The sequence below is a fragment of the Cetorhinus maximus genome, chromosome 5 (genome assembly GCF_964194155.1).
Source record: "Cetorhinus maximus chromosome 5, sCetMax3.hap1.1, whole genome shotgun sequence".
NCBI classification, from domain to species: Eukaryota; Metazoa; Chordata; class Chondrichthyes; order Lamniformes; family Cetorhinidae; genus Cetorhinus; species Cetorhinus maximus.
Window position 1 is genome coordinate 129403837 of NC_135883.1, and position 26595 is coordinate 129430431.

At 42.8% G+C, this 26595-nt stretch overlaps 1 protein-coding gene across 7 annotated transcripts in view; it reads left to right on the forward strand.

The window, feature by feature from the left end:
• cep162 (centrosomal protein 162) overlaps window positions 1–26595 on the forward strand; it is a 148658-nt gene that overhangs the window by 46688 nt on the left and 75375 nt on the right. For 4 of the 7 annotated variants that reach the window (XM_078542478.1, XM_078542481.1, XM_078542479.1 and 1 more), the window contains 4 exons: window positions 2239–2530; window positions 9383–9605; window positions 17543–17712; window positions 18827–19078. In XM_078542478.1, coding sequence (XP_078398604.1) covers window positions 2239–2530; window positions 9383–9605; window positions 17543–17712; window positions 18827–19078 — 937 coding nt within the window. The remainder of the gene's footprint in view (window positions 1–2238; window positions 2531–9382; window positions 9606–17542; window positions 17713–18826; window positions 19079–26595) is intronic. The other 3 variants (XM_078542482.1, XM_078542480.1, XM_078542483.1) reach the window with 1 other exon arrangement.

The following is a 26595-nucleotide window of genomic DNA, read 5'->3' on the forward strand; positions in this document are numbered from 1 at the left end:
TTCTTGACAATAGTGAATAGTTTATTGATGTTAGTGAACAGTATGTACAACTGATTAACACCCGTGCCCAGGCTGTGCAATTAATTCTCCTTAACTATCCTAACCCTGCCGCTAAGTCTTGGTGCTTCCTGGACATCCACAGCAGAGGTGGAGGCATCCTGCTGACTGTGATGCCCTCTCTGTGATGATCTTGGCGGGCATCCTCTGGAGCGCCGAGACTTGGAGTGCCCCGGCCCGCTTTCAGGGCCCTGCTGTGTGGCAGTGGCACCCTCTTCGGCCTGTGGAGTTAGAGCTGTTGCGGTCACAGGAAGAGGGAAATCGGATGGGCCGGACACACTCAGAGTCACCTCGATGCATAGGCCCAGAGTGTGCACCTGCGGATCCGCCTCTCTGTGGGTGCCCAGGGGCCACCGGCTGATTCCTTGAGGAGCAGGGGTAGCTGGAGTGAGATCAAACTGCCTGGCATCCTTCTCGCGTACACAGTGTTGGAGGCCAACTATGACAAAGTCCTGCAACAAGACCTCCCTGGCGGCCGCCATCCTACCAGTGTTGACCTCGATGGCATGCCGGCGCTATCACCTCAGCCTGAAGGTAGAAGGACTCCTCCATCGTGCCTTGCAATCTGAGGAGTGCAGCAGACATTCCTTCCTGATGTTCCCGAGCTTGCCTTTGCAGCTCTAGGAACTGTGATATGATCGAGTCCAGAGGCTCATCATCAGACTTGGACTCAGCAACGTTCTGACCTCCAGCAGTCCTCTGAGTGCCGGACACCTGGGAAGTTCCTATCGCCACCTGTAGTGGATCAAACAGAACAATGTGCTCACCAAATTGTGATCCCGGAGCTAATCTAAAGCTGCGTCCCACCGAGGTGTGTGTCTCTGTGCTGGTGCAGGGTGTGGGTGAGCGGTGTGACTGGACTTCAGGGAGGGTGCCTCCAGATTTCTCTTCAGAGGTTTCTTCAGGGCTCGATTGGAGATCCTGGGTCATGTATTCTGTTGGCTGTTTGGCAGATGTGCCTGTGAAAGCACGGAGAGATAATTAGTGCACGGCAGTGGCCTGTGAAAGAGGCCACATTACTCACGGCATGGTTGTCTGATGAATGTACTGCTGGATCCTCACTTGGTAGAACAGCACTGACCTCACTGTCAGCACAGGACTGGTCCAGATCCTCGCCTGCCAGCTGGATGGCTCTGTTTTCAAAGTCCATGAGGACCTTGATTTCAGGCATTCCGCCACCAATCTGCGACCTCTCTTGTGTGCCAGCTTGTCCTGCATGGATAGAGATGGAGAAAGTGTAAGCAGGACACCTGCCAGGCCAGATGACAAGTATGCCTGGCCTGTGTGGGAGTTGAGTGGTCCCATGGATGGGATGAGGACAATGACGGTGAGTGTGAGAGAGTGAATGGTGATGTCCCTTGAACCGGCAGTGAGTGCGGGCCCTGTGGATGTGTGCTGGGTTTGTGAGTGTGTGAGTTGAGTGATAAGATGAGTGACTTACCCCGGCGGAACGGAGGAGGTCATTCATCCTCTTGCCGCACTGGGTGGCTATCTTCTTTTGCAAGGTGTTGGCACTGTCCACCCCTACCGCCGCTTCCCAAGTCGGGTTAGCGCTGTTGCTGCCTATCCTGCGGCCAAAGGGGAGGGGGGGGTGGGTAAAGGATATCCTGCGGGCCTCCAAGGCATCCAAAAGCCGCTTGAGAGATGCATTGCTAAACATGGGGGCTGCGGTCTCCTTCAGATTCAGGGCCATGTCTTCCAAGCAGCAGTGGTGCTCTGGAAGCACTGAGATGTGTGCTTGTGGCTGGACTTTAAACATGGCGCCCGGCATGATGCAGTGGCGGGGTGATGGCAGGCAGGTGAATGAGAGTCCACCTGCCATGGAATCAGTATGTTTCCCGGGAGTGCATAAATTATGAGGCGAATTCAGAACGATACGGCGTGAAAACCCCCCATTGCGGCTGGTGGGTAAAACATTGTTTTACCTGCCCGCTACTGCATATAGTGAAAATTTGGGGAAATTCCACCCTTTATTTCCGATTTTCAATTTTTTAAATCATAAATAGACTTGATGGAATTGAAATATTTCTATGAAAAGAGACTATGTAGCCAGTAATGCTTTTATTGGTTTTTGATGTAAGAGATTCGTGGCAACTTGTGTTACTTAAATTTCATTTGGCATTTGTTTCCAAATTGCACAAATTAAATATTGATATTTTCTTCTTCATCCCCCTTCTGCAGTGCAAATGCACAGCAGGGCAGTGAAGCAGCAGAAATATTCAGAAAACTGATGGCTAAGGACTCCAACAGTGCTGTTCCTTCTGAGTCACAGCTTGACTCCAATCATTTATCTAGAAGACAAAACACAAACAAAGAATTACCTGAAAGATCATCCAAGGAAAACAAGAACCGCATGGGTAGCATTTGTGATGATCATGTGGAAGCCTTAATTAATGAAGTTAAATATGATTCTGCAACCAAACATCATCTCACAGCTTCTGCTTCACTAACTGTTCCTCACCGAGATGATCAGGTACATGTGATTAATTTATGTGCTGTACAGGTATTTAATTAGGATCCATTTTAGGAACTGGATGTTTCAAGGTACTCTCAGTAACATACTGTGCTTTGAAGTAATTTGTATTAATTTATTTTCTTTTTATTAGTATGACATGTCCCTTTGGATAAGTGTTTATGTTCACCAGGTGACAGTGCTGCAGAATAAGACAGGACAAGTTCTCCAGAGGCAGATAATAATTGATTTTGATAGAATTTAGTTACTTTACCTTCATGCCAGTATCAGAGAAAGGTACCGCACAATGCACTACAATATTTACCAGCTAGTATTACCTTGAGTTGTAATTTGTAACCCCTTATCCATCTTCCAATCATCTAATGAACCTGTAAAAATTGCAATAATGGGAAGTTAACCATAAGACTACAAAAAAAGTTTCTGTATTCATAATTATGCATTAAGTATTTTTGAGTGTTAAAAGTTTGCAAAATCTCTGAGACAGTGTCTGTCTTCTGCGATTATTTTGAATGTAGACATGCTTTGTCCCATCATAGGGTGAGAAGGACAAATGCTTCGTAGCAATCTGTTTGATGCAGGCAGTGGCACTGAATAAAATACTGCCTCAAGAGTGATATGTGTCTTGTTTGAGATGTTAGGTTTAGTAAGCAATGAACTCGAATTCTTTAAAAGGAGTATTCTAACAAAGGATAGGTATACATTTGGAACTCTTTCCCATGAAAGTTTGCAGATGCTAGGACATTTAGAGCTTTCAAGATTGAGAGAAATTTTTGGTAGGTAAGGGTTTCAACGGGATTATGGACCAAAGGGCAGAAATGGAGTTGAGATAAAGCTCAACATTATCTAATTATGGTGGAGCAGGTCCAAAGAGCTGCGTAGCCTGCTCCTCTTAACTATTCAGCAAACCCTCAGCAGGAATTGTTATTGAGTGTACAGATCTTACATTGATAACATTTTATAGATCAGTAAATTGTTCATGAATTGCTCATTTGACTGAGGAGATGGGTCATACAGTGGGGTAAAATATTTTCCATTTACTGCTGCAGCTGAGTTTGAATCAAGCCACAGATAGGTGGAATATAAGTTTTAAGTGTCTTTGGTTTTTTTACTAAAATAAAGTCGTCATGTGCATGCAAGTTGTTGTGCATTGCTTTACTCCCTGCTAGCTGTAAAATGCCCAAGAAAAATTAATTGGTTCCAATGGGCCTGGGCCCACAGCAGCAAACTCCTCAAAGTTCAGAGCTAATTAACAGCAAGTTTCAAGTTTTACTCAGACACCATAAGAATGATCACTATGAAGAAAAGCACTAGAGTAGCAAAGTCAGTGTTATTGATTTGATGTCAACATTAAGTACAAGAGTGAAAACAAGATCCCATTTGTAAGCTCCTGACACATATGGAAAGGTTGGAAGGGTGGGATTGCGATGCTGGGAGTAGAGTGGAAGGGTCCAATGACTTGAGGAAACCCGGAAGTAAGTGCAACATGTCTGTCAGTGGCTTTTTAATCTACCCATGTATTACAATATGATATCCAGTTTTTCCATCCATCTAGTATGAGTGCAGTTAAAGAAACTGATTTGAACTCCAATATTTAAAAGGCCACCCCAAATATGTAATTTGATGAAGCTGGGAGAAAAATGAATTTGCAGCATGGTGTCTAGATATTCGAAGGCTGTGCCCCATCTTAGTAATGCCTTCCTGGATGTAATGCTGGGGTCTGGAAGAGCCTGCAAGAAATAACCTTCCTACTGACAGAAAAAGAAGGTAAATAAAGAAGGGTGTAGTAGGAGTTTTCCCGTCAGGTTAGTGGAGGAAGTGTGGTGTCACACTGGTGGTTTCAATGCTGAAAGTGTTTTGATAATCTCAGCAGGGTAGGAAAGAAGAGTACAGTGGCGCATTCACCCAAATCCTTATGTTCCTATCATCCCAATCTGCTCACTTTGCCTTCTCAAGCCTGCTCCAACACTTCATCCCTCACAACAACTTAACTTACAGGTATGTCCAGTCCTCTCTCTCTACTTCCTAACACCCCATCTGTCCGTCCACCATTGACACTCACCCTTATCTTTATGCAATGTCATTCATGCCCCTCACTCATAGTCACCCTCAATAAATGCTCCCTATTCATGTGTTCAGTAGTGCTATTTCTCACACTCATATGTCTCTTCCTCCCCTCCGTCAGGAGAGACCACAGAATTTGAGAGAGATAAGCAAAGAACCAAAGGTGACACTCCAGCCATCTCTCTGCCATCAGCTGCAGAGGAGTTGGTGCTGGACATCAGTGGAGTCTCAGCATGCTTGGCTGTCGATGATGGGAGCCTGCCAGCTACCAGTGACAGACTTGAATATCAGCCAACCACAAGTCATTTTGACTTGATATCAACAGCAAGTTAAATATGATCATGTGCATAATGATCATTATTGGTTTGACAGTTCTGATTGATGTCACAGGACCTTCAAGCGTCTTGAAGGTCTAGGAAGTCATGGACACCTCAAAGGAAAGTACCTGCTCTGAGGGTGCACTGTCAAAAGACTTAGTCAGACCATACACCAGCTCAAATACTCGTGCTTGGTGGCACCGGTATGGTAGATAGTTGGGTTCCACCTATGACTCGTTCATCACAAGTGAGCAAGAGCTGATGGTGCGGACAGGGACAGCAGTAGAGAGTCCACTTCAGAATCTGAGAGATGCTGCAAGTCCTGTCCATTTAGATGTAGATGCTGTACCTTGGCGATCATCAGTAAAGTGGACAATTCAGAGCAGCAACAAAAATAAATGTGATATACTACCAGGTGTGCTGGCCACACAGTGCATGCTTTAATCCAATTAAGCCACACAGGCACAGACCCTACTACAAGCCCAATTTTAAAATAATTTCCAATAACATTATACACATTAATATCTCCATGAAACAGATGCATACATGTGAAGGGACGGCTTTTTGTCAGGGCAGGGAATTTTGTAAACTTTGATTCCAGTGATGCCAGTCAATGATGCTTTGGAGCTCCATCTGGCTTTTTCATAGACCCAGGATATCACTGACTGCATACATATGGCAATTAAGGCACCCCCAGATCACTCAGTAATATTATCAACCTCAAAGGCTTCCACTCCATCCATGTGCAGCTGGTATGCAACTACAAAAAGATGTTTATGTAGGTGTGTGCAATATTTAGGGATGGGCAATAATCCGCATTATGGGAAAGATGTGATTGCACTAGAGAGAGCGCAGAGGAGGTTGGCCAGGATGTTGCCTGGGCTGGAGAGTTTTAGTTATGAGGAGAGATTGGATAGACTGGGGTTATTTTCCCTGCAGCAGAGGAGATTGAGGGGGGTGGGGGACTTGATTGAGGTGTATAAAATTATGAGGGGCCAACTAATAGATAGGGCAGACAGGAAGGAACTTTTCCCCTTGGTGGAGGGATCAATAACCAGGGGGCATAGATTGAAGGTAAGGGGCAGGAGGTTGAAAGGGGATGTGAGGAAGATTTTTTTTACCCAGATGGTGGTGGGAATCTGGAACTCACTGCCTGAAAGGGTGGTAGAGGCAGAAACCCTCATAACATTTAAGAAGTATTTGGATGTGCACTTGCGATGCCATGGCATACAAGGCTATGGGCCTAGTGCTAGAAAATAGGATTAGAATGGTTAGGATTAGAATGGTTAGGATTAGAATGGTTAGGATTATGATAGTTAGCAACCTGATAGTCTCCAAACCTCGGACAGCCCGCTTCTACCTCCTACCCAAAATCTACAAACAGGACTGTCCCGGCAGACCGATCGTGTCAGCCTGTTCCTGCCCCACGGAACTCATTTCTTGCTTTCTTGACTCCATTCTCTCTCCCCTTGTCCAGTTCCTTCCCACTTACATCTGTGATTCCTCTGACACCCTACATCATATCAACAATTTCCAGTTCCCTGGCCCCAACCGCCTCCTCTTCACCATGAACGTCCAATCCCTCTACACCTCCATCCCCCACTGGGATGGTCTGATGGCTCTCCGCTTCTTCCTCGAACAGAGGCCTGAACAATCCCCATCCACCACTACTCTCCTCCATCTGGCTGAACTTGTTCTCACACTGAACAATTTCTCCTTTAACTCCTCTCACTTCCTCCAAATAAAAGGTGTGGCTATGGGTACCCGCATGGGCCCCAGCTATGCCTGTCTCTTTATGGGGTATGTGGAACATTCCTTGTTTCAGTCCTACTCCGGCCCCCTCCCACAACTTTCTCCGGTACATCGATGATTACTTCGGTGATGCTTCATGCTCTCGTCTGGACCTGGAAAAATTTATTAATTTTGCTTCCAATTTCCACCATCATTTTCACATGGTCCATCTCTGACACTTCCCTTCCCTTCCTTGACTTCTCTGTCTCAATTTCTGGTGATAGACTGTCCACCAATATCCATTACAAGCCTACCGACTCCCACAGCTACCTCGACTACAGCTCCTCACACCCCGCTTCCTGTAAGGACTCCATCCCATTCTCTCAGTTCCTTCGCCTCCGTCGCATCTGTTCTGATGATGCCACTTTCAAAAACAGTTCCTCTGACATGTCTTCCTTCTTCTGAGGTTTTCCACCCACAGTGGTTGTTGACAGGGCCCTCAACCGTGTTCGACCCATCTCCCGCGCATCCGTCCTCACAACTTCCTCTCCCTCCCAGAAACATGATAGGGTCCCCCTTGTCCTTACCTATCACCCCACCAGCCTCTGCATTCAAAGGATCATCCTCCGCGATTTCTGCCAACTCCAGCATGATGCCACCACCAAACACATCTTCCCTTCACCCCCCCGGCAGCATTCCGCAGGGATCATTCCCTTTGGGACACCCTGGTCCACTCCTCCATCACCCCCTACACCTCAACCCCCTCCCACGGCACCTTCCCATGTGACCGCAGAAGGTGCAACACCTGCCCCTTTACTTCCCCTCTCCTCATCGTCCAAGGGCCCAAACGTTCTTTTCAAGTGAAGCAGCATTTCACTTGCACTTCCCTCAATTTAGTCTACTGCATTCGTTGCTCCCAATGCGGTTTCCTCTACATTGGAGAGACCAAACGCAGACTGGGTGACCGCTTTGCGGAACACCTTCGGTCTGTCCGCAAGCATGTCCCAGACCTCCCTGTCGCTTGCCATTTCAACACTCCACCCTGCTCTCATGCCCACATGTCCGTCCTTGGCCTGCTGCATTGTTCCAGTGAAGCTCAACGCAAACTGGAGGAACAGCACCTCATCTTCTGGCTAGGCACTTTACAGCCTTCTGGACTGAATATTGAGTTCAACCATTTTAGATCATGAACTCTCTCCTCCATCCCCACCCCCTTTCCGATCCCCCCCTTTTTTTTCAATAATTTATATAGATTTTTCTTTTCCCACCTATTTCCATTATTTTTAAATGTATTTCCATCCATTGTTTTATCTCTACCTTTTAGCCTTTTTCGATTCCTTCACCCCACCCACCCCCACTAGGGCTATCTGTACCTTGCTTGTCCTGCTTTCTACCCTTTATTAGCACATTCCTTAGATAATATCACCACCTTCAACACCTCTTTGTCCTTTTGTCTATGACATCTTTTGGCTATCTCCACCTATCACTGGCCCTCTATCCAGCTCTACTTATCCCACCCCCCTTAAACCAGCTTATATTTCACCTCTCTTCTATTTTTACTTAGTTCTGTTGAAGAGTCATAAGGACTCGAAACGTTAACTGTGTTCCTCTCCACAGATGCTGCCAGACCTGCTGAGTTTTTCCAGATATTTTTATTTTTGTTTTGGATTTCCAGCATCCGCAGTTTTTTGCTTTTATCTTAGAATAGTTAGGTACTTGTTTGACTGGCATAGACTCAATGGGCCGATGGGCCTTTTTCTGTGCTGTAGACCTTTGTGACTCTATGACTAAATTGATGGCCTGATTTCTGCGCACTTCAAAGTAGACTTACCAGCTGGCTGCTCAGAAACAATGGATGCCCACTTAAAACATGGCTGATCCCCTGTCTCCTATGGAACTGCAGGCCTGTGCAGGGCAGACTATCGCTATTCCTGGTGTTGCTCCTGCTGCTCGTCTGAGGTCCGAATTAACACAGCGCAAGCAACACCCATGTCAACTTGATAGATCCAAGCTCCAAAGTTTGAAATCAGGCGTACAAACCTCCAAAGCTGTCAAAGTAATGTCCAAAGTGTGTAAAGTGATCTCTAGTACAACCATTAACACAAGAACTCAGCTGTGAAGTTTCAGTACTTGGTGACATATTTCCCTGTTATATTTTCAGGCCCCTCAGTTGCCACTGTGTTTTTGCGTTGCTTTGACTTGTGAGTTCCAGAGAGCTTAGCAAACTCATGGACCCACAGCTAATTTCAAGTGCATGTTAATATCTCTGTAATTGAGCGATTAACATACTGAAATTGACAACACTCCTCTCCCGGAGGGAGTTGCTCACATGCAGCCTAACACACTGCAGTTAAATGTGGAAGTCGACGCATTGTAGCTTCCCAATGCCACCATTTCCCCAGTTTTAGCCCCCTACACACGTTCCCAAACCCAGACATTCCTGCACATTAAAATTCAGCCCTTTTTATTATACAGAAAGCAATAAGATCTCCTTTGCTTGCTCAGGTGCAGGCAACTTTTTAAAAAACATTGTTTTGTATTTGGGATAGTTCAGTCTAAAGATTGATTTAGTGTTAATTCTTGCCAGATTTGCTGGATAATAGATTAGTTTGTAGATGTAAAATTGTATTTCAGTTGACTAGATGAATATATTCTAATGATGCTTCATTTCCACTTGTGGGCATTTATGCATTTTCTCCATTCTTAAGATAATATCATGCTACATTTTGTTATCAATATACAGATTTCAGCTAAGACCAAAAGCCCTAGACTTAAAAACAAGAAGCCCTTTGGTGGAAGCTATGCATCTGTCAAGAGTTCAGGATATGGTAAAATCAGCCCATTGAAGAAAGAATGTCTTGGTTCTGATGAAAGACAAAATCATTTGAGTCCACCAAAACAAACTGCATCAATTAAGTGTGTTAAAGCCAGGTTTCTATCTGAGCATACAAAAGGTAAATTGAAGGGTAAGGTTTTTTTTCTGTGATCTAATTGTTTTTTAAAATTAATTCTTGGAGAGATAGACATCACTACCAAGCTTGGCATTTATTGTCTGTTATGATGTGGTAGGTGATATGCGCCAGGCAGACTAAATCCATCAGGGAAACTTGGCCACACCATCACAACAGTTTTGCAATTTGTATTTATTACGAGAGGATTTGTGCACTGAGTTCAGAAGTAATGAGCCCTCTAACACATTTAATGATTTTAAAAATTAAAACATTTATTAACAAAAGAAAAGAATTCAAACACAGACATAAGATTACAGTTACTTAATACTATAACAAATCCCAAAATTCTTAATTAACCTGATTCCAAACTATACTCCCGTTTTAAGGTAACAGTCCAAAATAGATTTTAAATTTAAATAAGCAATCCAGCAAGGTTACCACAGCACCCACGTGACAATGGAATTCCAAAGGCTTTTAACACAACTTTAGTTACTGGACACAGCAGACATCTGCGAAAATGGCTAGAGGCTTTTGCCCAAGGCTGCCTTTCATGGTATACCTTTCAAGATATTACACAGCCACACTCATGTGGCCTTCCATCCTTATTTACTTATGTTTCTCTCTCTTTAATGTGTAAAATCCCATTGTTCTCCATGTCTTTGGAAATTTACTTTTCCCATAATATAAAATCTTTCATGTTGTCCTTATGGTCAGTACTTTTGGGAAAAATCAATGTATTAACCTGCCTTATTTATTTTGTTAATTATAAACATCCTACCATCCGTTTGAAAACCCAGCACCTCTCCACTTGCCTTAAAATACAAATTTCATTCGCACCCTATCTCATACATTAGCATTTCAAATGCCTGTTGTACACCTACCCATTTTGATTAGTTCAATCTTGCAGTCTATCTGACTCTAATTCAATTAAATCAGTATATTAAGGCCCGCCCAGCAGCCTGCCCAACGGGAAGCGCTATGCGCTTCCTGTGCTGGGGGGGAGGGATTCCCCATCTGTCAAAGTGCGCTCTTTCGCGCATGCGCTCTTAAGAGCGTACATCTCCCTGAGACTAAGTGCTGTTTCATGGAGATTACTGACAGCATAAACACTTGAAAAATATAAAAATATAAAAACTATTAACATGTCCCCCTCATGTGACAATGTCGCACGAGATGGGACATGTTAATAAGAAGCACATAAACTTTATTACAGTTTTTAAAAATGGACATGAAACCTCATCCCGCCAGTGAATGAGGTTTCATGTATTATCAGAAGTCCGCTGGGGCTCCTGGCCTGCCTGCCAGCAGGTTGGACAGGCAGGGTCTTTAATTATCTTAATTATCCTGTCAATGGCCTTAATTGGCCATTGACTGGTCGGCAGACGGACAGCCGATTTTGCTGTCCGCCCGCCTTCCTCAATATTTAAATGGACCGGGATGACGTCGGGGGTTCCTCCCGACGTCATCCTGCATCATTTTCCCGTCGGCAAGTGGGCCCCGCCCCCAAATCGCCAACGGGAAAATTCTGCCCTAAACTTTTGATAACGCATCGACAATTAGATTTTCTCGTCCAGCCACATGTTTAATTTGTAAATTAAACTCTTGCAGTAGTAAACTCCATCTGAACAGTCTTGCACTTCGGCCTTGAAATTCATCGAGAAATTTTAAAGGATTGTGGTCTGTATAAGCAATTGTTTCTGACAAATTGCTTGCAATATAAACCTCAGTGCTACAATGCTAACACCAGACCCAGAGTCTCCTTTTCGATGGTTGAATATCTTTTCTAATGTACACTTCGCTTTCATGAAAAATATCCTATCGACTTCTCAATTCCAGTTTCTCCATCTTGTAACAATACAGCACCAGTACCTACATCACTTATGTCAGCTGCCAACTTAAACTGCTTGACCTAATTAGGTATTGCCAAAACTGGTGCCGTAGCCAATACCGTTTTCAAACTGTCAGATGCATTCTGGCACTTCTGTGTCCATTGAAACTTGTTATTTTTTAATAGTTCTGTCAATGGAGCAACCACACTGCTAAAATTTGGTTCAAATTTCCGGTAAAATCCACTCATGCCCAGAAATCTCAAAACTTACATTTTGTTGTAGGCACAGGAAAATTCACAACGGTCTTTACTTTCACATCTCTAGGAGTGACCTTACCATGTCCAATGGTATGACCTAGATATGTAAGTTATGCTTTTGCAAATTCACTCATAACAAATTCACCATCAAATTAGCTTCTTGCAGTCGATCAAACAGTTCTTTTAGACGTTGTAAATGCTCCTCCCATGTTTGACTGAAACTACCAAGTCATCAATATAAACAGCACAATTACTCTGTCCTGCAATTACTTTGCTTGTCAGCCTTTGAAATGTTGCTGGTGCATTCTTCATACCAAATGGTATGACTTTAAACTGATATAGCCCATCAAGCATCACAAAAGCCGATATCTTTTTTGCTCTCACCCATAACGGTACTTCCAATACCTTTCAGCAAGTCAATCTTTGTGATAAACTTTGATTGCCCCACTTTCTCAATGCAATCTTCCAAACATGGAATAGGATATGAATTTGCTTTTGTCACTGCGTTAACTTTTTGATATTTCACACACAGTCTTTGTGTCCCATCCGACTTTGGTACCGTCACAATAGGTAAACTCCAGTTACTGCAACTGGACTCAATGATATCATTCTGAAACATGAATTCAAGTCCTTTCTGTACTTGTGATAATTTTGCTGGATTCAATCTATAAGGATGTTGCCTCGTTGAAACTGAATTACCCACATCTACATCATGTGTAGCTAAATTTGTCCTTCCCAGCTTATTCCCACAAATATCTTTGTGTGACTGCAATAGCCTCTCCAAATCACTTTGACCCTTGTCTGGAAGGTAACTCAATATTACATGTAAATTTTTAACTACCTCCTCATTATCCAATTTAATTAGAGGAAAATCAATTTCAGAATCTCTCATTTCTACCTCTTTCACTTTACCTATTACCACTAATACCTCCTTTTGGTTATCTTCCCTGTCAAAGTACCTTTTAAGCATATTTATATGACACACCCTTTGCTTCTTTCTTCTATCTGGAGTATTTATTAAATAATTTACTTCACTCAGTTTCTTCTCAATCCTGTAAGGCCCACTAAACCTTGCCTTTAATGGTTCACCCAAACTGGTAACAGAACTAACACTTTTTCCCCAGTAACACAATTATGAGCTCTGGCTCTCATATCTGCCTTCGCCTTCATCACCTGCTGTGATATCTTTAAATGTTGTTTAGCTAACTCACATTACCTGTTCAATCTTTCAAAAACAGATCCAGCTAATTGAATATCAGCAGCTTTTCCCTGCCTTTTAAACTCCTCCTCTTCCTGTTTCAACCTGTGAGATTGTGATCTCGTTACTACACAATCTGGAAACAATGCAGGATGCTCTTTCTACAATAATTCTGTTGAATGTACTGCCACAGGCTGCTCGACTAAGTAGACATCAGCAACCTGTGACCTAGCTATATCATTACCTAAAATAAATTAAACCCCTGCAATGGGCAATTTTCCACTACTCCAACTGTCACTTCACCTATTTTCAACTTAATTCATAAATTTACCTTCCACAGTAGAATAGGTTTAGCACCTCCATGAATCCCAATTATTGCCACTTTCCTGCAATACTCCCTCTGGACAACAAATATCACTACCCCATAACATTAAGGATTGACTAGCCCCTGTGTCTCTTAAAATTTTAATATCTTTGCCTGCTCCACCCTGTACACATGGAAAGACTTTTCCTTCACATACAAAATCTTAAAACATTTCTGTAACCTACCCTTCACTCCCTTGGGTAAATTGTGAACACCTTCCCACTTCTTTACCTATCATTAATTCCTTCATGCTTCACCCTGTACACAAACTAATAGCTTTTCCTGTGCCTGGATCTTAGAACCAACAGTACTCTTATTTCCAGAACTTTTCTGCGTTCCAGTTACAGCAATGGGTTTTCCCTGTGGCCCCCAACACACTGACTTCGTGTGCCCCGCCTTATTACAATGAAAACACCTCAGTTTTTGAGTGCCACTGTACCCTCAGCACCTTCCTTTTTGATCTGAAAAAAAACTCCCTGAGAATTTCCAACTGCTCCTCTTCTTTGACTAACTACCTTCCTTTCACCTCCCACTTCCTTTCCTGAAAAAAAGGTTTAGATCTAGGAACTAACTCATTATCATCAGCTATCCTTGCCGTTTTAACCCTCTGTTCTTCCCCATGAGTTCTCACTACCAAAGGAATTGAACCTTTAAATTCTCCCAAAAGAATTACTTCACCAAGAGCTGCATATGTTGTCTCTATCTTTAATGCCGTACCCACTGGTCAAAATTACTTTGCTTTACCCTCTCAAACTCAATATAAGTCTGACCAGGCTGTTTCCTTATAGTCCTAAATTTCTGCCTGTACGCCTCAGGAACTATGCACTCAAAATAGTCTTTTTTACTGCCTCATAATCCATCGACAACTGTTGTGACAGTGATGCATATACCTCATGAGCTCTACTGTTATGGCACAGCAGATTAGCTTGAGCTAAGCAGCAACTGTTTTGTAATTTGTATATTTATTTCGAGATGCGTGCCTTGAACTCTGTAGTAATAAGCCCACCGAGTCTTGGAGGGTTTTTACAAAACTAAGTTAAACATTTATTAATAAAAGGTAATTTTAAGCACATACATAGGTCTACAAATTAATACTATGATAACTCCAAGCTCCCCTAATTAATCTAACTCATAGTTACACCTTAGTTAAGACAACAGTAAAAACAAAATAGATTTCAACAGACCCAGGCAAAGCAACACACAATACCCTGGACAGGGGTGTTCAAAGTGAGTTTTCTAAACTTCAGTTCTTGCAGACAGTAGTATGGTACATAGAGGCTGGAGGCTTTTCACCCTTTTAGATCTTAGAATTCCTTCTTTCCTTATACATAACCTCATCTCCTTTATACATGTTTCTCGCTTTTTAAATGTATATCCTGTTGTTTCAATATGGCTTTGGACTTTGCCTTTCCAATAATAAAAATCTTTCATAGCACCAAATTTTATCAATAAGCTTTGGGAAAAATAAACACACTGTTTGGGTTAACCTCTGTTGGCTAGGTGTAACACCTTACTACCTCTTTGAAACCTCACTGCTCAAGTTTATCCAAAAATGCAAATTTTTCTTTTGCACCTCACATTCTACAACTTCAGCTGTTTACTTCTTTAGCATTTCAAGCCTAGCTTCTCTTTTTACATCAAAGCTTTTCATCCAGCTGTCTCTAATTCAATTAAGTCCCCCACACACAGAAACACACACATACTTAGACACAGACCCCACTATTACTCTACTTCACGATAAATTCCAGATAACATTATGAAAATTAGTATATCTTCCTGACACTACCTACCAACCTAGACTGTAAAAGCAATGTCCAGCTTCCTTGTGGCTATTTCATTTGCTTAGCTATCTTCTCAAACGAAATAAAGAGCACCTCTACATCTTTCCACAAACTTCGGAAGAGCCTACATAAATTTAAACATCTCCCCACTGCCCACTGGGTTTTAAATTGAAAGTGGCTGCTTCCACGTTAGAACCTTCCTCCGCATCTGAGATCTCTTTTTTAACCTCCAGCTTTTTAAGCTGATATTCTCTCTCCCTTTCCTTTTCCCTTTCCTCCAGTGTAATTTCTCCCTCTGAAGATCAAGTTTTCTCACTTATACTTCCCTTTGAAATGCTCTCTCTTTTTCCTGTTCCTTTTCTTTTGCCTCCAACTCAAGTTTTTTCATTTGAAACTGAATTTTAGCCAATTCAATTGACTCGCTAGCTTCAGGTATCCATTCCGATTTCAAATGCTGCGCTATTACTTCAATTATGCCTGCTTTCCTCATCCCTACAGTTAACCCTAACTACAACTTATCCACCAATTCAGTCAATTTAACCTTGGTTTACAAAAAGTAACTAATCAGAGTTATATCATCTACTTCCAGAAAAGTCTTAGCTATGGATAAAGCCATATTTGCAGTCTCACCGCTTTAAGCTACCTCAACACCAGCCCCTGAGTTCAATATTCTTCTCGTACTTGTAGCCTTAAGCTTCACCAACTCCAAGGGCAAAATTTTTAGCGTGGCATGTGGGCGTGCGCCTGACCCACTTGAGCGTAAAATGACGCGCGTTGACGTCAGGCGAGCGTCCCAACGTCAGTGCTCAGTTGCGTGATATTTCATTTGGCAGGTGCACGCCGGAGTTGGCAGCACATTCGCCGACAATTTTAAGACTCTTAAATGATCAATTAATCGAATTTTTTGCTGCCCCGTCCAACTTTACAGTTGCCGAGCAGGCGAAATGGCCAAGCGGTCTTTGCACTTTCTAGAAAACCTCATCCACAGACAGGATGAGGTTTCCTAAAGCAAATAAAAATAAAATAAACATTTTAAAACCTAATTAATAACATGTGACTCTGTCATATGAGCAGGGACCTGAGGGGACATGTTTCATTTCATTTTTATTTTCTTTACTTTTTCATAGCCCTTCATCTCCCTGAGGCAGCTCTGTGCCTCAGAGATTATGAAGCGCATGCTTGTGCGCATGTGCAAGGGTCACATTTGCCCCACTCACACCCCCCACCCCCGGTCAGCTTCCCGACCGCTCCTGCCGAACCCGCCCGACACGGGTGAAATTTTTCCCCAAGCCGATCAAGGAATTTTTTAAATCCTGCAAAAAGCTCCCAACTTTGTTATGATGTGGCAGGTGATATGTGCCAAGCAGACCAAATCTACCAGGGAAACCTGACCACACTATCACAGTGGTTTTGCAATTTGTGTTTATTAAGAAAAGATTTGTGCACTGCACTCAGAGATGGTGAGCCCACTAACACCTTTAGTGACCTTAAAAATTAAATTAAAACATTTATTAACAAAAAGAATTCAAACTCAGACATAAGATTACAGTTCTTCCTACTATAACAAATCCCAAAATTCTGAATTAACCTGACTCCCAATTAGATGGGGGGAGGTCGAGGGGGTCCAGAGGCTGGGGGGTCAGAGTCTGAGTTTGGGCGGTGGTATCTGAGTCTGAGGCTTGGGGGCGGGGCTTCAGGTCCAGGTCTGAGAGGGGTGAGGGTGTTCGGAGGTCGGGGGTGTGGTCCGAGGTGAGGTGAGGAGGGTGGGGTCCGAGGTTGGGCGGAGGTCCAAGGGCTGGGGGGTGGCCCAAGGTCGAGGCGGGAAGGGTGGTGGGGGGGCAGTTGGTGCAAGGTCGGGGGAGGGGAGTTGGTCCGAGGTGGAGGGGGGTGGTGCGGGTGGGTGGGAGAGGTGGTGCGAGGTCGGGGGAGGGGAGTTGGTCCGAGGTCTGGGTGGGTGGGTTGGTGGTAGCACACTACTATCTTCTCAAGGGCATTTAGAGATGGGCAATAAATGCTGGCCTAGACAGCGACGTCCACATCCCATTAATTGAATTTTTAAAAAGGCTCCTTTGCCTGCTGCAATTGTTTTTTGTCCTTTGGCAATACTAACTTAAAACTTGACCCATGCTCTATTATGCTAAAATACAAACAGAAATTGCTGGGAAAACTGATCAGGTCTGGCAGCATCTGTGGAGAGAGAAACAATTAACTTTTCAAGTCTAATACCACTCTTCTTCAGAACTGGAGAGGTAGAAATGTGGTGGGTTTTATGCTGTTGAAAAGGGCGGTGGTGGGGGTGGTCAGGTAAAACAAAAGGGAAAGTTAGGGATAAGTCAGAGAATGAGAATGTCAAAGATGTTATGGAACAGAAGGCAAAGGGAGTCATCATGGTTGTTGTAAAGAAACAAAGTATTGGTCCAGAATAAGCATTAATGGTAGAATAAAGGACAGCTCTATGCTAAAATGGATAACTTGATCACGGCGTATCTTTTAAACTTTACCTTTTCACCCTTGCTCAAACAGGGCAATTACTGGCAACCCAAACAATCAGACCAACAAAGCACAAATCTACTGAAAATGACCTTGGAAGTCAGTTATTTGCCTCCGTGCAATCACTTACTCCATACCTTCAGCACCAGGTCAACAGTAAGCCAGACAATGCAAATTTACTTTGTGACCACATGCAGGATCAGGTAAAATTTAAAGCAATTGTATGTAGTCAGTATTATATCTACCTATTCTTTGAAAACAGGTGGCTCCAAATAGGATTCATCGGTTAAAGAAATGTCTTGCCACTGTGAAAAGGGGAAAGCCATATAGAAAAAAGCAAGAAATTCAGAGGCAGGGAAACTGAACGCATGGTCAAAGAGGAAAAAAGGAGGTTTTTGCAATCAAGGAGGAAGTTGGTGATGTGAAGTTGATACAAGTAATCAGTTCCAGTGGTGGAATAGAGAGCAAAGGGAACATGCAGGAGTTGGGTCAGCCTAAGTCCTATCATTGAACAGAGGCTAGAGCAAGGCATGAGTTAATGTTTCCAGTCTGTGTTCATCAGATATTATTGAGTTGAACTTGATACCTATTTGCTAAGTTACAAGAAACTTGGCAATGACAGGGATGATATTTATGTTTGAGCAGACATGGAACCATAGAATTTGGATTAATTAACCGGAAAGATGAATGTGTAAAGGTGCTGAAACATTGTAGGTGTTTTAAGAGTGGCGGGGGAGGTAGGAATATGTTTAGTTAGTGTTCTGGTGATAAAATAATCTCTTATGATCAACCAGTTGTGGACGAGGAAGCTTAGTTCAGATTTGAACACGATATGAAGATTCAGCACCACTGGATTCAGGGTCAGAGACATTTAGGTGTTAGCAGGAACTGAAAAAGATGACTTGGTTTTACCAACTTTAACTGAAGGTAATTTTGAATCATTTATAAATGAATAATTGAAAGAGACAAAGAAGCTTAGTAAGAGCCTTGGAGGTAATGGTGTTTGTGGAAATAGAATTGAATGTTGCTGGGGACTTGGATTTTAGGATAAGGGAAGCACACCCAAATTTTCACCGACAAAGCTAGGAAAAATGTTGAATGTAAAAGAGGAGAATGAAAAATGACGATGAGGACTAATCAAGTGAAGCCAGTTATAGCAGTGTCGTCAACACTCTAACAGATCAACCAATTCAGTACGTAACTGGGGTCCAAACATGAACTTATACTATATTGTATATTACCTAAGAAAATTATCCCTTCTGACTCCGCAAGAGATTTTAATGCATATTTCCATAAATATGATTCTTATTTTGATAGTTAGTTATAAGAGCTGATGAAGAAATGTCAAAAGGATATGGACAGAGTTCACCAGAACCCAATAATATAGCTAGAGAGCTTTCCCTGCTACAAAAATTGGAAGAAGCGCATGAGAAATGGAACATGGAGCACAGCCTGGTTGAGAAGTTAAATGAAAAATTGGCATTGAAAGAAAAGGAACTTGCTGGCAAAGAAGAAGAGCTGAAAAAAGTTCCTCAACTAAATGAAGAGATTTATACACTTCAAACAAAGGTAAATGCCCTTTATAGGGTTCTCAGAAGCTACAATATGAGGATAGGAAGCTGTGTGAAATGTACTTTGTCAGATTGTATAAAGTTATAGCATTGTACATTGACAGTGTCATTCAGAGCCAATTTAACAATGGTATTTGTGCAGTGGTAGAAATGGATGTATTTAGAGTTAAGGGATAATTATACTGTTATCCTGTATGTCTAGATTCTGAATTACTTTACATGAAATGCATTCAAGTAAGAAAACAGTCACAATTAACATGAGCATAATGCAACAGGCAACTTTGGTCTTTGCTCACATAGAAAACATCAAAGACTTCACATCAATACGTTGTGTCCGAGTAATATTGGCAAAGTACCTTGACTGTGCAAATGTGCACTTGATTATAATAAATAACTGTAAACCTAGGCCTTTAAAATTAAAGCAATGCCATTCAAGAACATAAGAATCAATCATGAGAAAAGATTATTGGCCTATCAAAGCTCATCACTCTGGTAGCCTAACTATCCTTTTATAACATTCAGTTGCATGTTTTTCACTGCACTTCCCTGTTTGGCAGATTATTCCACTTTTTGATGAGTCTAAGATTCTGCTTTAAATGTACTTTTCACCAATTTTCCTGTAAATACCAAATATTTTGGGCCTTCTCTTTTCCTTTGTACTATTCTGGGTTATGCTACATATACCATTTAATAGCTTATGTATCTTGGTGAGGCTCTCTTAGCCGTTTCCTTACTCAGCTATGTAACTTGTGCTTCTCTGATTTGTTGTTATAGCTCATCTCTAAATCTAGTTACACATGAATTCAGTTTTATTGCTGTCCAATGCACCTATGTCTTTTTTGCTACATTTACCAGAAATCAACACAACCAAGTTTTTTCTAAGTTTATCTCTCCCAATTGAATTCTATTCCTTGTATAGTTTTGATGCACATTATTCAGTACAATAATTTGTCATGAATTGGGGCAGACAGGAAAGTGGAGTAGAGACAACAACCAGATCAGCCATGATCTTATTGAATAGCGGAGCGGCTCAAAGGGCTGAATGGCCTACTACTGCTCCTAAGTCCTTGTTGTGGACCTACTTAATTTGTTATGTGTCAATTCCATGACTGATCTAAATCTTCTTTTAAATTTTTTGACAAATCCTGTCCCTACTGCTTTGCCTACTTCAAGTAATCAGCAAATTTAACCAGCTTACGATTGGTTTCAATAACCAGATAATTTATTATATGAAAACGATGCGGCTCTAATTGCTGTTGTCTTCATGGCTCCACTTTGTACATTTCCCTCTTCTGATATTCTTCTCCTCGAGCAGTTCCTCAAGAACAAGGATGGGTTCTGAGATGGCTGATCAATCCAATGTGAGATCTTCAGACTCTGCCCCATGTGAGGCAGTTCAAGCTTGGAAGTTCAGGTCAATAAGTCTTTGGGAGGTTTGTGCACTTTCTGACACCTTTAGTTTGCCTCTGCATGTTCCCAACCCACATGGTTGATGTGTTTGGAGCCTCCCCAAATGAACCTTTCCTATTTTGGTCAATCACGAACCCAGAATAGGCCAGGATGTTCGTCCTTTTCGGGGATACTTTGAGGACATCATTAAAGTATTTCTGTTGTCCTCTTGGGAGTGTCCTACCACAACCAAGTTCCAAGTAGGGCAGTTGCTTCTGGAGTCTGGTGTCAGGCATACAAACGACATGTCCTGTCCCACAGAGCTGGTTTGAGTGATTAGCACCTCAATGCTGTGCATGTTGACTTGGGAGAGGACACTGCTGTTGGACCGCCTTTCTTGCCACCGATTTGGAGGATCTTGCGAGGGCACCGCTGGTGGCACTTCTCCAGTGCTTTGAGGCACCTGCTGTAGGTTGCCCAAACCTTCAAAGCATCCAGGAGCCCAGGAATCACCGCTGCACGGTAAACCATGACCCTTGTCTCAAGTTTGGGACCCTGGTTCTCAAATTTTATTTTCCTCAGCTGAAGGATGAGCTGGTGCATTGGAAGCGATGAAGAATTTCCTTATCTGTACCTGCCTTCATCAAGAGGAGGCTCCCACGATATGAAAAATGGTCCACATTTTCCAGGATTGATCTCGCCATTGATTTTAATCAATGAAAGGAGATATTGTGCTGTTGGAGCTGGTTGGAAGAGGACCGTAGTTTTCTGGGTGTTTACTGAAACCCCATTTTCTCATATGCCTCAGAGGAGTCGACAATGACCTGGAGCTCAGTTTCTGAGTGAGCACACAAACGTATCATCTGCATCCTGGAGCTCAGTGACTGAAGTTGGAGTGATTTTGGTTTTGGGTTGAAGTTGGCATAGGTTGAACAGTTTCCCCATCTGTTCTGTAAACTACCTCCATGCCTGTGGGTAATTTGTTGAAGACGAGGTGCAATATTGCAGAGAGGAAAATGGAGAAGTGTTATTGCATTGACACCGCCTTGCTTGACCCTGGTTTTCACTGAGATAGGGTCTGTGGTGGTTCCATCGGTAAGGACCACAGCTTGCATGTCATTGTGGAGTAGGCTCCCTTCTTCAATGTAGTCACGTTGACAGCATCCCTAAGATCTCCAGGCATGTACTCGTTTTCCCAAATGAGGGATATGAGATTGTGCAGCCATGCCAGGGGCACCCCTGCTGTGTTTCACAATTTCTAACCTGGTATTATAGCTCTTCCAAATGCTCTAGGTTTCTTAGAACAACTTTTTTAAAATCAAAGTACGACTTTGAATTCCTGTAACTTTTAGTTCTGTGGAAAAAAAAACTTATTTTAATTTTAGTTTAATTAGCTGTCTTTCATTTGGAATATAACCCAAAACTTTCTGGATGTCTACACGTTTTCTACTTTTATCTGTGTCATTCTCAAAAGAGTTGAGGTTTGTTAGACATAATTATTTCCTCCAAAACAATGTTAGCTATGGCCTATACAGGTCTCCTGCAGTCTATCTCTTTGAATAGATTGAATTATTTTGCCAATTGTGCTGAATTTTACTAGTGCTCAGTAAGAATACACACAAATTTACTCTGTAGTCTTTCTTATTCAGTACCCTGGGGTATAGACCATATGGCTCGAGATATTGTTGGTCTTAACTCACCCAAAATCCACCAAGTTTGCCAGGCCAGTTTCAAAATTCTTGACGATATGGCTGAGATAATAAGTTAGCATCTTTGCTAATGAATACTTCTCAAAATAATAATTGAATATTTTACCTATTTTACCTTCAACTGGCACTTCGATTGTGCCTTTTAAATTTTTAATTTTCTCATCAACTAATGTTTATAATTGGGCAAGTCTTTTATTATTTTTACCATTTTTAGCTAATCGCTTGTCAAGATTCTCTTTCCACTTCTGATGGATGCTATAATCTGTTTTAGGAAATTCCTATACATTACCAAATTGTTTATTTTCAATTTTATTTTTTATCTATTTTTGGAAATACTCATTCAGTTTGTACTTTTCATAGATATATATTTATTTTGCAAATTCGGTACCTTTCACACAGGTAATTTTTAAAAAAATACTTCCCCATTCCTTTGAATTTTGCCTTTTTGAAGCCGTATGTGCTGGTGCAGATTATCCAATATCCTTAACCTAATTGTATTGTGGACCCTGGTTGTGATGGATGCTATTCTTGTGCTATTTTTTTTTTTTAAATTTTCACTTGTCAAATGTGGACTTGGCCTGCATTTTTTTAAATATTATATCTGTTCGTGGAATATGGGCGTCGCTAGCCAGGCCAGCATTTATTGTCCATCCCTAATTGTTCTGAGAAAGTGGTGGCAGGGCTGTCTTCATAAAGTGCTGTGAGTCACTTCAGTGGGCAATTAAGAATTAACCTTGTTGGTGTGGGACTGAAGTCGCATATAGGCCAGACCATGTAAGGACACCAGGTTTCCTTTACTAAAGGACATTAGTAAACCAGTTAGGTTTTTAGGATACTCCCACAGCTTTATAGCCACTTTTTATAATAGCAGCTTATTATTTCAAGAATTTTTTTTATTTGCTTATAAATTCTCAAACTGCCTTAGGTGGGTTTTAATTCGTTTTCTTTGGATTATTCATTTATGGGGAGGTGGTGGCGTAGCGGTATTGTCGCTGGACTAGTAATCCAGAGACCCAGAGTCATGCTCTGGGGACCTGGGTTCAAATCCCACAGTGGCAGATTGTGAAAATCGAATTCAATTTTTTCTTTAAATCTGGAATTAAAAGTCTAATGATGACCATGAAAACATTGTCGAATGTCATAAAAACCCATCTGGTTCACTGATGTCCTTTAGGGAAGGTGATCTGCTGTCCTTAACTGGTCTGGTCTACATGTGACTCCGCAGCAATGTGGTTGACTTTTAAATGCCTAAAAAGTATGAAAGGAAGGAAACCGGACAGACCACATGGCATCGTCCAAGGCACCGGAAATGACAATGGCAATCTTAGCCCTGTTCACCCTGCAAAGTCCTCCTTAGTAACATTTGGAGGTAGTGTCAAAATTAGGAGAGCTGTCTCACAGACTAGTCAAGTAACAGCCTGACTTAGTCATTCTCATGGAATCATACCTTACAGATAATGTCCCAGACACTACCATCACCATCCCTGGGCGTCCCCTGTCCCACCGGCAGGACAGACCCAGCAGAGGTGGCGGCAGAGTGGTATACAGTCGGGAGGTAGTTGCCCTGGGAGTCCTCAACATTTACTCCAGACCCCATGAAGTCTCATGGCATCAAGTCAAACAAGGGTAAGGAAACCTCCTGCTGATTGCCAAGTGCCACCCCCCCTCATCTGATGAATCAGCACTCCTCCATGTTGTACACCACTTGGAGGAAGCACTGAGGGTGACTAGGGCACAGAATATACTCTGGGTGGGGGACTTCAATGTCCGTCACTAAAAGTGGCTCAGTGGTACCACTACAGACCGAGCTAGCTGAGTCCTTAAGGACATAGCTGCTAGACTGGGTCTGCGGCAGGTGGCGAGGGAAGCAACAAGAGGGAAAAACATACTTGACCTCATCCTCACCAACCTGCCTGCCGCAGATCCATCTGTCCATGACAGTATCGGTAGGAGTGACCACCGCACAGTCCTTGTGGAGATGAAATCCCATATTTGCATTGAGGATACCCTCCACTGTGTTGTGTGGCACTACCAACATGTTAATTGGGATAGATTTCCAACAGATCTAGTAATTCAAGACTGAGCAACCATGAGGTGCTGTGGGCCATCAGCAACAGCAGAAATGTACTTGAACACAATCTGTAACCTCTTGGCACGGCATTTCGCAACTCTACTGTTACCACCAAGCCAGGGGATCAATCCTGGTTCAATGAAGAGTGCAGGAGGGCATGCCAGGAGCAGCACGAGGCATACCTAAAAATGAGGTGTCAACATAGTGAAGCTACAACCTGGCATTACTTGCATGCCAATCAGCATTAGCAGCAAATGATAGACAATGCTAAGCAATTCCACAGCCAATGGATCAGATCTAAGATCTAAGCACAGATCTAAGCTCTGGAGTCCTGCATAGGTGGACAACTAAACTACTCACTCCACAAATAGCTCCATCCTCAATAATGGAAGATCCCACATATCAGTGCCAAAGATGAGGCTGAGGCATTTGCAACAGTCTTCAGCTAGAAGTGCCGAGTGGATGATCCATCTCGGCCTTCTCCGGAGGTCCCCAGCATCACAGATGCCAGTCCAGCCAATTCGATTCATTCCACATGACATTAAGAAAGGCCCTGACAATATTCCGGCAATAGTACTGAAGACTTGTGCTGCAGAACTTGCTATGCCCTAGCCAAGCTGTTCCAATAGAGCTACAACATTGGCATCTACCTGGCTAAGTGGAAAATTGCCCAGGTATGACTTGTACACAAAAAGCAGGACAAATCCAACCCGGCCAATTATCACCCCATCAGTCTACTCTCGATGGAAGGGGTCATCAACAGCGCTATCAAGCAGCACTTGCTTAACAATAACCTGCTCAATAACGCTCAGCTTGGGTTCCACCAGGGCCACTCAGCTCCTGACCTCATTACAACCTTGGTTCAAGCATGGATAAAAGAGCAGAACTCCAGAAGTGAGGTGATTGACCTTGTCATCATGGCAGCATTTGACCAAATGTGGCATCAAGGAGCCCTCACAAAACTGGAGTCAATGGGAATCAGGGGGAAAACTCTCCGCTGGTTGGAGTCATACCTACCACAAAGGTATATGGTTGTGATTGTTGGAGGTCAGTCATCTCAGCTCCAGGACATCACTGCAGGAGCTCCTCAGGAAACTGTCCTTGGCCCAACCACCTTCAGCTGCTTCATCAATGACCTTGCTTCCATCTTAAGGTCAGAAGTGGGGATGTTTGCTGATGACTGCACAATGCTCAGCACCATTCGCGAATCCTCAGATACTGAAGCAGTGCATGTCCAAATGCAGCAAGCCTGGACAATATCCAGGCTTGCACTAACAAGTGGCAAGTAACATTCGCGTCACACAAGTGCCAGGTAATGACCATCTTCAACAAGAGAGAATCTAACCATCGCCCCTTGATATTCAATGGCATTACCATCACTGAGTCCCCCACTATCAACAATCTGGTGGTTACCATTGAGCAGAAACTGAACTGGACTATATAAATATAGTGGCTACAAGAGCAGGTCAGAGGCTAGGAATCGTGCAGCGAGTAACTCACCTCCTGGCTCGTCAAAGCCTGTCCACCATCTACAAGGCACAAGTCAGGAGTGTGAGGAAATATTCTCCACTTGCCTTGATGAGTGCAGCTCCAACAGCACTCAAGAAACTGGACACCATCCAGGACAAAGCAGCCTGCTTGACTGGCACCCCATCCACAAACATTCATTACCTCTACCACCAATGCACAGTAGCAGCAGTGTATACCATCTACAAGATGCACTGCAGGAACTCACCAAGGCTCCTTAGACAGTACCTTCCAAACCCAGAACCATCACTATCTAGAAGGACAAGGGCAGCAGACGCGTGGGAACATCACTACCTGGAAGATCCCTCCATCCTGACTTGGAAATATATTACCGTTCTTTCACTGTTGCTAGGCAAAATCCTTGAACACCCTCCCTAACAATACTGTGGGTGTGCCTACACCAGATGGTCTGCAGCGGTTCAAGAAGGCAGGTCACCACCACCTTCTGAAGGGCAATAATTGCAGGCTTAGCCAGCGAAGCCCACAACCCATGAATGAGTTTAAAAAAATTAAAGGAGAAACTTGCAAATCATCTTCACGTCCACAGTCAATTAAGTACTTTTGAATTGGACTTAGTGATACAATGTATTACAGTTGTTATAGTATGTTAATGTGTTCATTTTTAACAGATGGAGAATCATAGAAGTGTCTTACTTTTTCCAATGTGTGTTTGTGGCGGATGAGGCTCCCAAATGCGAGCATACGTACTGAAAATCAGCCGTAATGCATTTAAAAATAAAACAACAAAGTTGTACCACATTAATTGATTCTTCCATTAACTAATTCTTAGTTTATGCTGGGTTGATTTGAAAATGTCTG